We start from the raw sequence: 14,649 nt of genomic DNA on the forward strand, positions 1-14,649 counted from the left end.
CTTTCCTTCCGTGCCATCAATTTTCAGTAACGTCTGCAACATGGAAAGCCCACACAGATCAGAACATAGAGAGGACGTGGTCTATACCTTTGAGCTTTCACTTGAGAGCAACATGATCTACTTGTACTTTAACCTTGAGATTTAAGTTGTGCTCTCTTCTACAGAATTTAGGTGTGCACAGGTATGGGTGTGTGTTTTTATGCTGCTGCCTTTTTCTGTGTATTTGGCCTCTTAAACACACACACACCCCTTAATATTATTACCATGAGCAATAAAAATAAATTTTGGTGTTTTGGATGGAAATACAACCTCTTTCCATGAACAATTATAAATACTGAGACGTTAAAAGGAGATTTAAAGTTGCATTCATACCAACAAAGTTAATTTACATCTGGAACCCTAAAGGTGGTGATCTTCATTCCTAAGAACAACAGAAGTTCATATAGGATTTCTATTTATTATTTCCTTTTAGTTACGTGAAATTTGAGGAAATCATGCACAATTTAAATAATTTTCTTAGGGTCACCAAGTCATTGCTGCAATCAGACTACAGGATCTTGACCATTAGGCTAAAGCTACTCTAAACATCATCTTTACCAAATTTTAAGCAACACTGTGAAATTACATCTGCCCATACTGCTAACACGAGATATTCATTAGTGTTTTTGCTAAGAAACACCTTGTAAACGTTCCCATACTCTTGAATTAATTCACACCCAGGTTTTTTTTCTCTTTTCTTCCAAATCACTTGAAACCAGAAGAACCTCTTAAAGAAGATGGAATAGGAGGAACATTTCGAAGGGGAAATCCGCAGATGTGGTGGGCGTACGAGAGGGATGCTGTCCAGACATTTCTAGTCTAATCAAGGATTTTCTAAATTCTTTGAACACAGTTATTAGAAAATTACAAAGCTATGACTGCCAAGATCATGAACTTCTTGATGCTAGAACTCACAGTTTTGTTGACAGAGATGCAGAGCTCAGATAATTGACTCCACTGCGTGCATATTAATTTCTATTCTCTGTTCATACATCAAGGGCGCAAAGTTAGGCTTTATTACATCCGTGCCTACAATTATCAGTTTTTTTTCTCTTCTTATAATTTCTGTTCTTTCTGAGAGCCAATTACTATGTGAAATCACTGCTGGAACTGTAAAGAAATGAAGCGGTTCTCACAATTGAAACCACTGACCCAAACTGCTGGGTCAATACGCATTTTAATTCCAAGAGGGGAATTTGTGTTTAAGCATCTCTCTCCCCTTGTCAACACAGGTAACACATTGTCCCCAAACAGAAATTCTCAACTAAACTTATTTAGGGAGTAAAAGAGTATGTTGAACAAATAATTTCACAATTTTCACATTACAATTCACGTATTTGTTCATATCTATAAATATAGACACACAAGGACGCACATCTTTACGAGAGGTGTTAAAAGTTGTTGAATTCATTCTGTCCGTCTCAGAAGTAACAGCTTTAATCATCTGGTGATATATTTATGTGTCAGGTGTCGAGGCTTGAATACAAAAATGAACACACTGACTCAGGCCTCTGAGGAGCTCAGCCTTGTAGCAGATATGTAAACAAGTGGTTATATTTGGGTGAGATAAGAGCCAGTAGAGATGGGAATTCCCTCTAGGGGCTTGGGAGGTGAGCACAGTGCAGACTAAAGGCAAAGGGCACTAATTCTGATCCTTAAAATGTATTATTTGATCATTTGGTACTTGCTCGCAGATTGCAAGCGTTGCTTAATTGCTTTAGATCTGGTTGGTCATCATGACCAGTTTGTAAGTTTCCTGAGGACAGGAACCATGTCTTATGCTTTCCAGATGGCACAGAGCAGAGGTCTTGGACATCTAAGGGATTCATTAATTTATGTTGACATGAAAGCAAAATTCATTCAATTTTCATTATGTGCAGATCAATCTAAACAGCAAAAGACGACATGTCATGGTTATTTCTTTAATATCTGAAACTTCTGAATAGCTATACGTCTTTTAGACTTTTCGATTCTGGACTAGACCGAAGAAGAATGATTAGGCAGCATACCCCTAAACAGGGATCACATTTCCCAGGTTCCTTTATTAGTCACAGTACAGACATTCAGCCAATCCAATTTTTTTTTCACCAACCTCTGCAAGATTTGGTGAAAAATTCTATTGCAGAATAAATTAGGTTTCTGGATTTTCCCCACCTGGAACTCAAATCTTATAAACATGACTGCTTCAGAAATTAATCTGCCTAAACTTGCCAAACTAAGTAAACATTGGGCCCCATGAAATATTGGATGGCAGCTTTATCTCTTAAAAACAAGGCCATATGAAAACCATCGGTGCAATGTGTCTCCAAGCTTTGGTCTTATCAGCGCACAGCGTGAACAGCTGGAGTTACAAACACCAGGACTATTATTAAATCACTGTGTCAGGAAGGGGAGAAAAAAAGAAAAACCTTTTGTAGGTTTCAGCATCTCTAAATAACGCAATTATATATTACATGCTATTTCTCCCACCCTTTTGCTCATCAATATCCATCTCTCCTCATTGGAAGACAATGGATAGAGGCTTCCTTCCAATCTACATCAGTGCCTACAAAAATTACTTTATTTCACTGTTTCTATAGCTGCTTAATTGCATATCTAATGAATAGAAAAACATGATTTGGTCATTCAAAATTATTAAGTTTCTGTTTCGGGTTTTGACAGTCAGAGACCTACAGTCAAAAGTTCTCTGCCATCTCTCACTGACAATTGATAATTTTAATCCTGAAATTTAAGCCACTTGAATTTCTCTGTAATATTTCAATGCTTTCTTCCATGGAGGTGAAAGCATTTAAACCAGAATCAGCATTGATGATGATTTCAACATATGTGATTGCACAAAGGAAAATCTCTCACGTCAATACTCCATTGGACTATCTGCAAAACACAAACAGAATGCTCCTATTCCCTGGAAATATTTCCTCTCTCTTGAAGCTACCTGCCACTATCTTTGCTGATAAAATACCAAAAACTCCAAAGAACCATCTCATCTCTATATACACAAGGCCACTGGAAACACCTCTCCCCAGGGTGTCTTCCTTTTACTTCCGATCTTACTCTTGCTTAGAATTGTGTTGTTACTCGCTGAAGAGTTATTGCTGACCTCTCACTGCAGCAATTCAAAAACCTATCTTGAATTTACATCCTATGTGTTGGATAGGAAAGGTGATAATAACATGAAACAGCCTTAATTATTTAATATTGGGGAGGTGGTAATTCCCACTCCACTTCTTAATCTCTATCATTCATCATATTCTGAGAATTGATGGTTTTCTCACGTGATTTCATCGTAAACCTGCAAACAAGTAGTTCTTGATTATTTTTTTTCCTTTTAAAATTTGGTGATAGTCTCAAAAAAAAAAAAAAAAGAGTGATAGAGTCTTTTTCACGAAACACACATGCATGTGCAATGGGTGAAAGAATAAAACTCCAGAGTTAACAGACCCTCTGAAGCTCATCATGGACTCCCAATTTAATAACCTCAATATTGCCATGTTATTAAAAAAAATAAAACGTATATATTATGGATACAAACTTTTAAAAGACAGACCAATATTTTCTTAATTTATTTTGGTGATGCAAGACAAGTAACAGTTTTAGAACAAACAAAGTCATTTACTATCCGAGAACAGCCACAGCATTATAATTTTCAGGAATCCACTTTTTAATTTACTCGCCCTGCAGGATCATTTTGCTTTAGGGGTTAAATGTGAAACTATAAACAGTCATTAAAACACAAAACAACCATAGTAGTTAACCGGATATTAAGAAAAAAAATCACATCTGTTTTAGAGTTCTCTTCCACCCACAAATTCAGGAACATCAATTTCAAGAACCTGGTTTTATGGCATGCCCTTAAGCCAAGAACACCAGGTTACAATCAAGGCAAGAGAGGTAAGATATCCCATACGCAGACTCCCGCTATTACTTCTTGCCTCCAGGATTCTCTTTCTTTAATTCAAAAGCAGTCAGTAGAATTGGATTTTCTATTGCTTTGAAAGATAAACAGTCATTACAATTTGCACATTAATAATTATACTATTCTGATTAACTGATGGGTTTATGAAAAGAGAAAGAAAGAGAACAAGTTTCCATGCTGTTTAGCTGGTGGTACCCTAAGTGACCAATAGTGAGACTTGGTGGCTTTTCACTACACAAAATTTGAGTCTTGCAGAGGATCTGATTTTTCTAATTCAAAAGCTTTTTAAAATGTCACCTTCTCTGAGAGTGCACGTCTTAAATAACCAATTTGTAATAATTTAACCAGTCAGAAAATAAGGGCAACTTTTCCAACTTTTCACAAACATGTATCTCTGGGCATCAAAGAAAGTTCTTCCCGCTATAGTAAGCCTAATGAAGTGCAAGTAAAAATAACAGTCATCAACTGTGGTTTTAAAGGCAATATTTCAACATAATCAAATGTGTCAAATATTCATCCTTACAGCTTTTTAAGCTGTGGGTTATAAGTAAGTTTCATTTCTTGGGAATGATTGAACATAACCCACTTGGGGCTCTGCCATCTGTGAATTACTTACATGTGAACACTCTGGTTAAGAGATGGAAATTTTGATTTTTTTTTCCCTTTGGATACTGAAATGCAATGCAATCGCACAGAGCTTTTTAAGTAATTATTTTTCATGTTAGTTGCACCAAGGCTGTATTATCACATACTCCCCATATTCATCATCACTTATTAAATCATAGGCATCAAGTATGGTACAGCTGAAGTTGTAGAACTATGGAATTTGAGAGATAGGAAAGAATCTGCAGTCTCTAATTCTTCACTCCCTGGGCTCAGGCGCTTGCCACAAACACCCCTCTCTGCAGTGTGCTCTGATGTAAGAGTTGTGGTTGTGTTCCCATGGTTTCCTGGAAAGGCTTTCCTCTTATCACTGAGCAAACAATAAAAGTGACTATGGGGCTATATGTAGGGTGCCACATAATTTATCATCCATACATGGACACCTCTGAGAGTTAGTGGGGACACTATTAATAATTATGCCAGAACAAGGACTGCTCCAGGCAAACCTAATCATACTGTTACCCCAGAGATGATGTGTGACTCAAAGAACTTCTCCCAAGGGCCTCAAACCATTTCATTAATGCTATATACAATTTTACTTCTGTCTGGAGCTGCTCTGTCCAATGGAAACAGAATGTGAACCAGAGATCTAGTTTTAAACTTTCTAGTAGCCATGCTTTAAAATGAAACAGGTGAAAATAAATTTTGATAATATATTTAACTCAAACCAATATACCATAATATTATATCAATGTATAGTTAATATTAAAATTATTAGCAAGATCTTTTATATTCTATTTTTTATATTTCTTTTTAAGTTTATTTTCAGAGAGAGAGAGAGAGAGAGAGATAAAGTGGGGGGGGAGAACAAGTGGGGGAGGGGCAGAGAGAGAGGGAGAGAGAGAACCCCAAGCAGGCTCCACACTGTCAGTGCAGAGTCCAAGACGGGGCTTGATCTCATGAACCATGAGATCATGACCTGACCTGAAATCAAGAGTTAGACACTCAATCGACTGAGCCGCCCAGGTGCCCCACTCTTTTTTATATTTCTTTCTTTGGAACTCATTATACATGTTACAATCAAATTACATTTCTAGTGCTCAATAACCACACGTGGCCAGTGGCTATAATATTGGACAATGCAGGTCTCAACAGTCCATGAGTCAGGATACTCAGAAATAAATGAACGGAATTATAATACATTCACACACATGCCTTTTTCTTCTAGGTAAGAATAGACACACCTAAATGTCTTCCTTTACTAACTTTGCTTGTTCTGCACAGTAGGGCAGTTAACTGTTTCTTGCCTGGGGTGAACTAGACTTTGGAACAGACAAACCTTTACCTGGTAGATCTCTTTTGGAGAACAGAGAGAATGCTCGTATTAGAAAAGGTGGGTAAATTGCTGAGAAATTCTAGAGCTTTTCCCAGACTAATATGCGTCTCACATTCCAAAGTCCAACACACATGTACACTGAGAACCCTCCAGGTATTTGACACTAGAAACAGAAAGATAAACAAGGCGTATGTCTGTACCTTGGACTGTGAGGGCTTAACGTTTTCTTGGACATTATTTTACAGTTGAAGAAAGTGAAGGCTGTGTGTGATGCAGCAGTATTCTGTGGCAAGCCAAGGACCAGACTCTATTCTTTGGGTCTCAGGTCTGCACTTCATCAGTCAAAGAGAACACTCAGAAAAGGAAGAGATGTGTTTTCCTTTTTACTGTTGATACATGCAGACTCAGCCACTGCTTGGTAACTTGTATACGGTTAGGGAAAAGGATTTGGGGCACCAGTCTTTCTTCTTGAATTAGGATTTGCATCTTTGCTAGTAATAATAATACTCCCTCACCAAATACCTCAACTTAGAACTCAATGGTATCACAGTTTGGTAAGAATATGGAATCTATCAGAAACATAATAGTCTTCATTTCCTGTAAGAAAGCGATATTAAATATCTTTACTTGGTCTAAACACAGAGCGTAAGTGAAAAAAAAAACACTGAACAAAATACTGGTGATTTTCTGCATGTGAATGATGGCAACACAATCAGATACAGTCTAATTTGGGGGTATACTGACATTGTAAAAATAAGCAGTAAACTGTAACTTTTCTCATTATATAGCTTCCCTTCCTCCAATCCAATATGCTTGGGCTTAACACGGTCTCGATCAATGTGTTAAACACACACACACACACACACACACACACACACACACACCACATATTGGTTCTGTTTATACTCACCATTAAGTAGAACACATATACCTGATTTCTATTAAAGTCATGTTCCATTAAATATGTTTCCTTAAAAGTTTGGTGGGGAAAACATTACATCTAAAACATTTTCAGAACACTTGCTTCCTTGTTTACAAAAAGAACTATGCCAAAATACTGCCATAAACTTATTAGTAAATACTCAATGGTTTGGCATAGTGATTCCTACCTCATGTACTGGTTCTTAGCACTCATGGTACTGGTTCTTGATAAAAACATTTTACACCAGACTGGGAGAACCTGGTTAGCTAATTCAGCATCCTTCTGTACCTTGAAAACACTGCTTTTTTTCTTAAGGCACTGTCCACAGTGAGACTTAATATGGAGAAGAGCCTTGCTTTTAGGAAACTTTTTAATATGACTATGTTATTGAAGACCACCTTTTGCAGTAACAGATAGCCATTAACCAAAATCTAAACCCCAGGCTATTTCAAAGAATGGGCCACAGTTACAACTCCTCAAAGTGACTCAGGATTTATCAGAAAGATCCATCAGTACCACATAAAAGGAGGACATTGTCTCTTCAGGAAACGATTCTCCATTTAACCTTTCAGCTGTTAAGCATGTCTTGTTATAAGCACTTCTGGTATATAATTTTATTTTTCTTTAATTTTGAATGCTGAGTTCTAGAAACCCAGTACTGGTACCACATATACATGATATTGGTATCTTGAAACTACATGACCAGCCACCACGGCATGACTTCACAAAGCACTGCATTAACGCTGAAAATATATAAACTATATCCTTGGGTGTTACAAAGCAGGAAGAGGGAAATTCAACAGAGTAGCATGCTGGTTAAGAGTATGACCTTTGGAGCCAAATCACCTGGGTTAAATTCTTGGCTCCTCTACTTACACGCTGTGACTTTAGATTAATTACTAAACCTTCTTCTGCCTCAATTTCATTATCAGTAAGATGGAGACAAAAAATTGTACACACCATGATGTGGAAGTTTAAATGACTTAGGGTAAAGCACTTAAAAGAGTCCTTGGCACATAATTACTATTTTGTAAATAATAACTATCACTAGAATTTATATTCTAATGATAGCTCATACTACCTATTACTAACACTATATATACACACACACACACACATATATATGTGTATATATACACATATATACACATATATATGTATATATATGTGTACACATATATATGTATACACATATACACATATATACACATATATATACACATATATATACACATATATATACACATATATATACACATATATATCTATACACATATATATGTATATTGGACAATGCAGTGTATGTGTATGTGTATCTATATGTGTATAGATATATATGTGTATATATATATTTATGTATGTGTATGTATGTGTATGTGTATCTATATGTGTATAGATATATATGTGTATATATATATTTATATATTTCCCATTGAAAGATCTCTAATGATCAACTTCTTAAGACTCCAAAGTCCTAGTTAGTCTATGGGTAAGGCACTTTGATCTTTCATTAGAAATGCAAACTCCAGGATACCTACTAGAGTAACAGGTTTCAGACTCTGGCCACTGGATTGTGAAGCACTCGGCTGGGCATCAGCAGGTGGGCCTGGCGCTGGGTCACTGCTTCTCCTCACCAGCAGTGGAGTGCCTGTAGGACAAAATAAGAGGTGAGAGGTCAACAGAACCCTGGGGAGAAGAGAGTGCATGGTACAATGCAATTTAATTAAAAAGGTTTACAACATGCTTTTATGTAAAAACATTCTATTTCTAAGGATGCTTGTAAATTAATCCATTTAATGATCTTTTGTCATCTATTTATAGACTGACACATGGAAAGAAAATCTTTCAACTCTCATCTTTCCTCACTTGCATTTCAAAACAAGCCATTGTACTTAACCAAAAACTATTAAGCAGTGCAGAAGTTGACCGTGTGCAATCTGAAACAGATCTAGAGAATATATCTGAGTATTAAAAAGAATGATTATCCAGCAGACAAGTGAAGAGATTCACATAGTCAGTGCAATTTGTTATTCAGTAGAGCTAGAAGTATAGTTATCCCTGCAATTTGGTGCTTCCCAAATCTTTTGAATGATGAAATACACTGAAATAAATTATTTGCTGGGGTTATAGCATTAATGTCTATTTAAGTATACAAAGAGATTGGCTCCATTCTCTTCCTTTTCTCCTAAAGTAGATAAAACTGATAAGGAAAATAAGTTACTTCTTCTAAAAATATATCTTGATTTCTTTTTAATTTAATGAAAGCTTCCACTATTAAATATTTGAGCCAGTTATTAAATTCTGTGAAAAGATCATACTATTAGAAAGTTCAAGTGAAATTCAACCTTAACAGAGCTAGCGGCCTAACTAGTCTGCCTGCAATTAGGCCTAAAATAATTTGTTTCATACAAAATTGGCCACTATGGAGGAAACTCTCAAAAAAAAATCTTTTGTGGTCTAAAAATTGCTCTCATATAAAAATTAACTTTTTATTTGCATGCTTTGGGGAAAAAAGTAGAAAGCAGTAGAAATGCAATTCTCCATTTATCAATATTCTGAAAAATATTCCCCAAGTCTCTCAAGCTCTGGCTGTTTAAAATAACATTTTTCATATTCCATTTTAGATGGTGTGGTTACAAAAAGTGAATCCATTTTGAAGTTATTTACAAATCTGATTTTCGTATGTGTTCCAACATTTTTATCCTGTGTACAAAATATAGACGCTAACACCTTCCATCTTTGTTCAGGTTCCTTTTATCCTTGCTTTTTTTTTTTAATTAAAAAGCTTTTAATGTTTATTTATTTTGAGAGAGAGAGGGACAGAGTGTAAGCAGGGGAGGGGCATGGAGAGAGGGAGACAGAGAACCTGCAGCAGGCTCCAGGCTCTGAGCTTTCAGCACAGAGCCCGACGTGGGGCTTGAACTCACAAGCCATGAGATCATGACCTGAGCCGAAGTCAGACGCTCAACTGACCGAACCACCCAGGCACCTCATCCTTGCTGTTTTGTTTTTTTAAAACTTCTTTTATAATAAGAAATTAACAAGCTATTTAGAATGAAACACTATCCAAAATGTTTATAAAGTCCAACTTTATGTTCCATTATTTCTTTTTTATTGGTAAACATTTCACTGCATTATTCCCTAATTCCTCCACATCCATCTACAAATTTTTTAAGCACGTGACACAGCAATAGTTGTATGGCTGGCAACTGTGCTTTAATGAAACATTAAAGGAAAATAAGTGGAAGAGAAAGTATCATAAAATCTCAAGACAATAGAGTTCCAGTCCTGTACCAGTATTTATTTTTCCCGATTCAGCTGATCTGAATTACCATTAACATAAAATGAACAAATCATTCTAAATGTGATATCTTCAGAAGCAACCCATTATCCTTAAAATTAAAAGAGAATGGGGAAAACTCCACGAAACTCCAGTTTGTTTCTAAACATTTAATCCACACCAGGACACTGCATGCCAACAATCTCAGACTGGATTAAAAACAAATCAAAAGAAAGTAAAACCAGCATGGGACACCAAGATCCAAAAATAAGTTGATTTACAGACACAGAAATGGAAATTTTAGTGATTGACAGCTGCACTATTTTTCTAGCTGAGTCATACACATGTATGTGAATATATATAGAATGTGTGTGTGTGTGTGTGTGCGCGCACGAGAGAGAGAGAGAGAGAGAGAGAGAGAGAGAGAGAGAGAGAGACAGAGAGAGTGTGAGAGAGAGAGAGAAAGGGAGAGAGGGAGAAAAAGAGGGACAGGACAGCAAGACCTATTATTTTTTTTTGAGTAATAAATATATTTTTCTTAAAGCCACACTAGATAATTTTCATGCAGCTATAAGGCATAGTTGTGACTCTGCTTTCCATCAATGCCTGCTATTTTAATAAGAAAATGTTAAATTATTTAAGACACAATTCTATAACAATATGAATTTGAGTTTGTGCATTCAATCAGTAGGCCATAATATTACATGGTGTCTCCCAGAACAAGATAGTTCAGTGTTTTACCAGCGTACCCACTCTTTGGGACATTAACCAAAAAAACAAAACAAAACAAAACAAAAAACCCCAACAAAAACAATAACTAACATGGCTAGATCTTAAACATACTCTCAACTTATCAGGAGTAAGTTCTGTTGTTCTCTACTTTTTCTGGATCAGATACTTGAATGCCTTCTGGTGAGTCACCTTCTAGTTTTTCTTTGGCTGCCTTAATGTGTTAATACCAAGTATAAATCATTTTGTAAAGGAATTAATACGGAGCATATTTAAATATGAACTGTTACCTCAGAGAGCTTTAAACAACCCTTCCCTTGGCAACTGAAAATTCATTTTAAAACCAATTTTAAAACAAAATTTTAACACAAATTTAATATTTGTTTCTTTTTCATTGCCAAGCCTCATTTGAGGATGACTTCCAAGAACAGACTGAGCCACAACTTAGAGACAAAGACAGACACATCCTAGTATAGAAAAGAAGACGAGTACTTTCAAGTCCTGGAGATGATGTGGGGAGAACCTTGGATAGAAGGCCCACCTTGCAGGCATGGCTACCCGGAATGAAAAGGAGACAACCACATCCAGTTTTATAGAATTTTCTGTGTGAGGGAAAAAGTAAATAAAATGTAAACTCTGCGTCAAAGGAGCTTATAACCTAACAGCGAAGGTCAGACTCTAAGAACTATCATGTGTCTACGCAGTGGAGAAGACCGTGGGTTTTGAAGACAAAAAAACTGGGCTTCACCTTTCCTGGATCTGTGACATTGGGCTGCTTGATGACACAAGCTCATCATTTAAAGCCTGGTGATAAAAACAGATCACAGAATTGATGGGAGGCTGAAAAAAAAGGCAGGCAGGCATGGGACATGGTACTGTGCGGTCTGCAATTTTTAGGCAGGAAATCCCCTTCTTCCCAATAAAAAGGAGATAACAGCACTTGCTATTGTTATGAACAGTGCTATCTGCTCAAAAAATTGAACACCTGAAAGTCAGTTTTCATGAAATTATATGTAAATTAAAATAATAAAACATAATTCTGTGCTGAGCCAGGTATAGACTTACTATAGAAATCAAAGCTTTTAAGAAACAAAACATGATGTTGTGGGAAAGGAGTTCAGAAATGGAAAAAAAAACCAATAACCCATTATTCATTGATAGTTTTTAGTTAACTGATAAAGGACTCTTACTCTTAGATTTTAGAGGCAAAAGCCCTCAGTTCAGCTTAAGAGAACAGCAGTATTCCTTGGATATACCAGTTTAAAAGCCATTGACTGCAAAGCCCAAAAATAAGAAATGTTTTGTACTGTAAAGCATAAAATCTTATACAATTGCATTATGTTTTTCCACATAGTTAAATATTTGAGGCCTCATTACGCATCAGGAGCTCTACATGGAGTGGCCGATATTAAGATGAATAGTCAGGGTGCTTACTTAGGGTTTATTTTTAAAAAGAGGCTGTGAGGACAAAGAACAATTTACACACACGTGCGTATCAGTGCAGTGTTCCAGTGGGGTCACGTGTGGGTTACCGAACCCATACCCATGAGCATGCACACTGTAGACTAGACCAGGCCCCACTTTATTTAGGCAGAGGCACAGAAACTTAACGGAAGTCACAGAGAGCCAAAGAGAAGCAAGTAACCCTCAAAGCAGAAGAGTTCCTGATCAAGTGTGTAGCTCCTGGTGACCCTGTCCTTGAAGATAGGGTCTTGCCACATCAGGAAAGTCTAAAATCCTTTCTGGGGCACTGACCATGCATATCCAGGGCTTTCATTCCACTCAGGCTGAACTTACTCCCACACTCACCGCTCTTGCTTGTAAGAAGATGGCTAGACTCCTCAGGTTCTCCAGGCCTTGAGGCAACCAGCACTGGAGTCAGTTCCTGGGTGTCTGTGAGTGATGGCACGTCTCCTCCCACTGCTCAAGCAGTCACCATTTTAATGACAGTAAAACTAGGATTCAAAGGGGTACAGTTACCTGCCCGATGTCCCCCTATAAATGTAAATGAAGGAGCCCAGAGGAGGACCATCTAATCCATTTGGGGGGGGGGGGGGAGGAAGAGGGCTAAAAGGTGCAGCAACTAGTTAAAAGGATCAAATTGGTACATTAATGAATCATGCAAGATATAAAGGCCAACACAAGTTATCTCCAGAAGTTTCTGTCCCTGTTATAATAACACACAGAGACACACACACACACACACACACACACACACACACACACACACACACCCTCGATGGATTTTTTTCTACACTTAGAGGATGTGTCTGGGATGGAATTGACTTCAATGACAGATAATATGTTATACATAAAATTCTGTCCTGGAGATTTTCAAAGACATCTTAGAAATATAGACATTTATAGAGACTGAAACCAAAGTCCAGAAGAATCATCCATATGATGCCTCAATGGGCAGAGGAAAAACAAACAAAAAACAAGGACTTTAAACATGAATCCCATTTCAAACATCAGAAAGGCACATGTTCTAAATTGTATGGTGTAGAAATTTATCTAAAAATGGTTAATGAGTCCCCTGAGCAAAACCAAAAGGCTAGCTTGTCATTAATATTGGTGCCATTCATTGTAGGGCAATTGATACCTAGAGCTCTAGGGGGTCCCAGTCCCAGGTAACGTGCCAGCAGGCGTTCTATAAGAAGTTGGTGGCCTTGGGACACCTGGGTGGCTCATTTGGTTAAGCATCCAACTCTTGATTTCAGCTCAAGTCATGATCTTGCAGTTTGTGGGATTGGGCCCCGCGTAGGGCTCCGTGCCAAACATGGAGCCTGCTTAAGATTCCCTCTCTCTCTCTCTCTCCCTCTGCCCTCTCCCCATCTCATGCATGCGCTCATAAAAATGAATTGCAAATGGTTAAAATCTTACAAACTTAGGGGCACCTGGGTGGCTCAGTTGGTTAAGCATCCAACTTTGGTTCAAGTCATGATCTCATGTTTCATGGGTTGGAGCCCCAAATCTTAGCTTTAGCCCACTGAGGGTTAGACGGATTTGTTTTTAATACAAGATGTCTTGAAACACATGAGAAACAAGACAATAGACGTTTAGTTGGGCATTCATAAGGATGAGTTCATATTAGAAATCATATTGGCTTCCAGAAGAAGGGAGCAGAGATAAGGATGAGGTAATCAAAAGAGGAAGGATCAGGACAGGTGTATCAGTGACATCACATGTAAAACAATGAGAAAAACAGAATTCTATGTTCTCACAGAATCTTCAGAAAGAAAGGGTATCTAGAATGACAAGTGGTTAACAAAGCCACAGAGGCGAACCCAGAGGGAAGGTCGAGTGGGAGAATGGAGAAAGGAATAGGAGTTTACATGATAAACTGTTATGTTCAGAGAAGGGGTTAAAACCTGGGATTTTTAGAAATTCAATTTTCCTTTGCTCTAAGGGATCACTTCTGTGCTACTGAATTATCAAATCACCAAAACAGACAGTTTAAAGAAAGAAAACATGCTATCTAGCCAACGCTAGTGAACACTGAGGACAACAAGATAAATAGGAAGGGGAAAATGTTATAGAAATATACCTAAATTGGTAAATATTTCACTTTGGTGATAAAAATGAATTGCAAATGGTTAAAAATCTTATAAACTTAAAAAGCGATAAATAGGAAAAGACACATTTTCCCTAGTAATTAATATTAATAGTATATTAATAATATTAATAGTATGCATAAGCCATGTCTTGGTTTCATATAGTACATTTCCTTAATAGAGTTTATACTAGTCAGCACCTAGAAGAATGCCTTTCAATTATCCTGTACTTCAACACTCATTGAATGAATTTGACATTAAGTGAATCAT

General features: G+C 37.1%; 1 protein-coding gene across 4 annotated transcripts in view; it reads right to left on the minus strand.

Moving 5' to 3' along the window:
* The window catches only part of PARD3B (par-3 family cell polarity regulator beta), a 1,011,329-nt gene that overhangs the window by 527,244 nt on the left and 469,436 nt on the right, over positions 1-14,649 (minus strand). For 3 of the 4 annotated variants that reach the window (XM_019446282.2, XM_019446284.2, XM_019446283.2), the window contains exon 4: positions 8,355-8,464. In XM_019446282.2, coding sequence (XP_019301827.2) covers positions 8,355-8,464 — 110 coding nt within the window. Of the gene's footprint in view, positions 1-8,354; positions 8,465-14,649 lie in introns of those variants that run through there. The other variant, XM_019446285.2, reaches the window with a different exon arrangement.

The sequence above is a fragment of the Panthera pardus genome, unplaced genomic scaffold (genome assembly GCF_024362965.1).
Source record: "Panthera pardus isolate Hobbes unplaced genomic scaffold, ASM2436296v1 HiC_scaffold_10, whole genome shotgun sequence".
Lineage (NCBI taxonomy): Eukaryota > Metazoa > Chordata > Mammalia > Carnivora > Felidae > Panthera > Panthera pardus.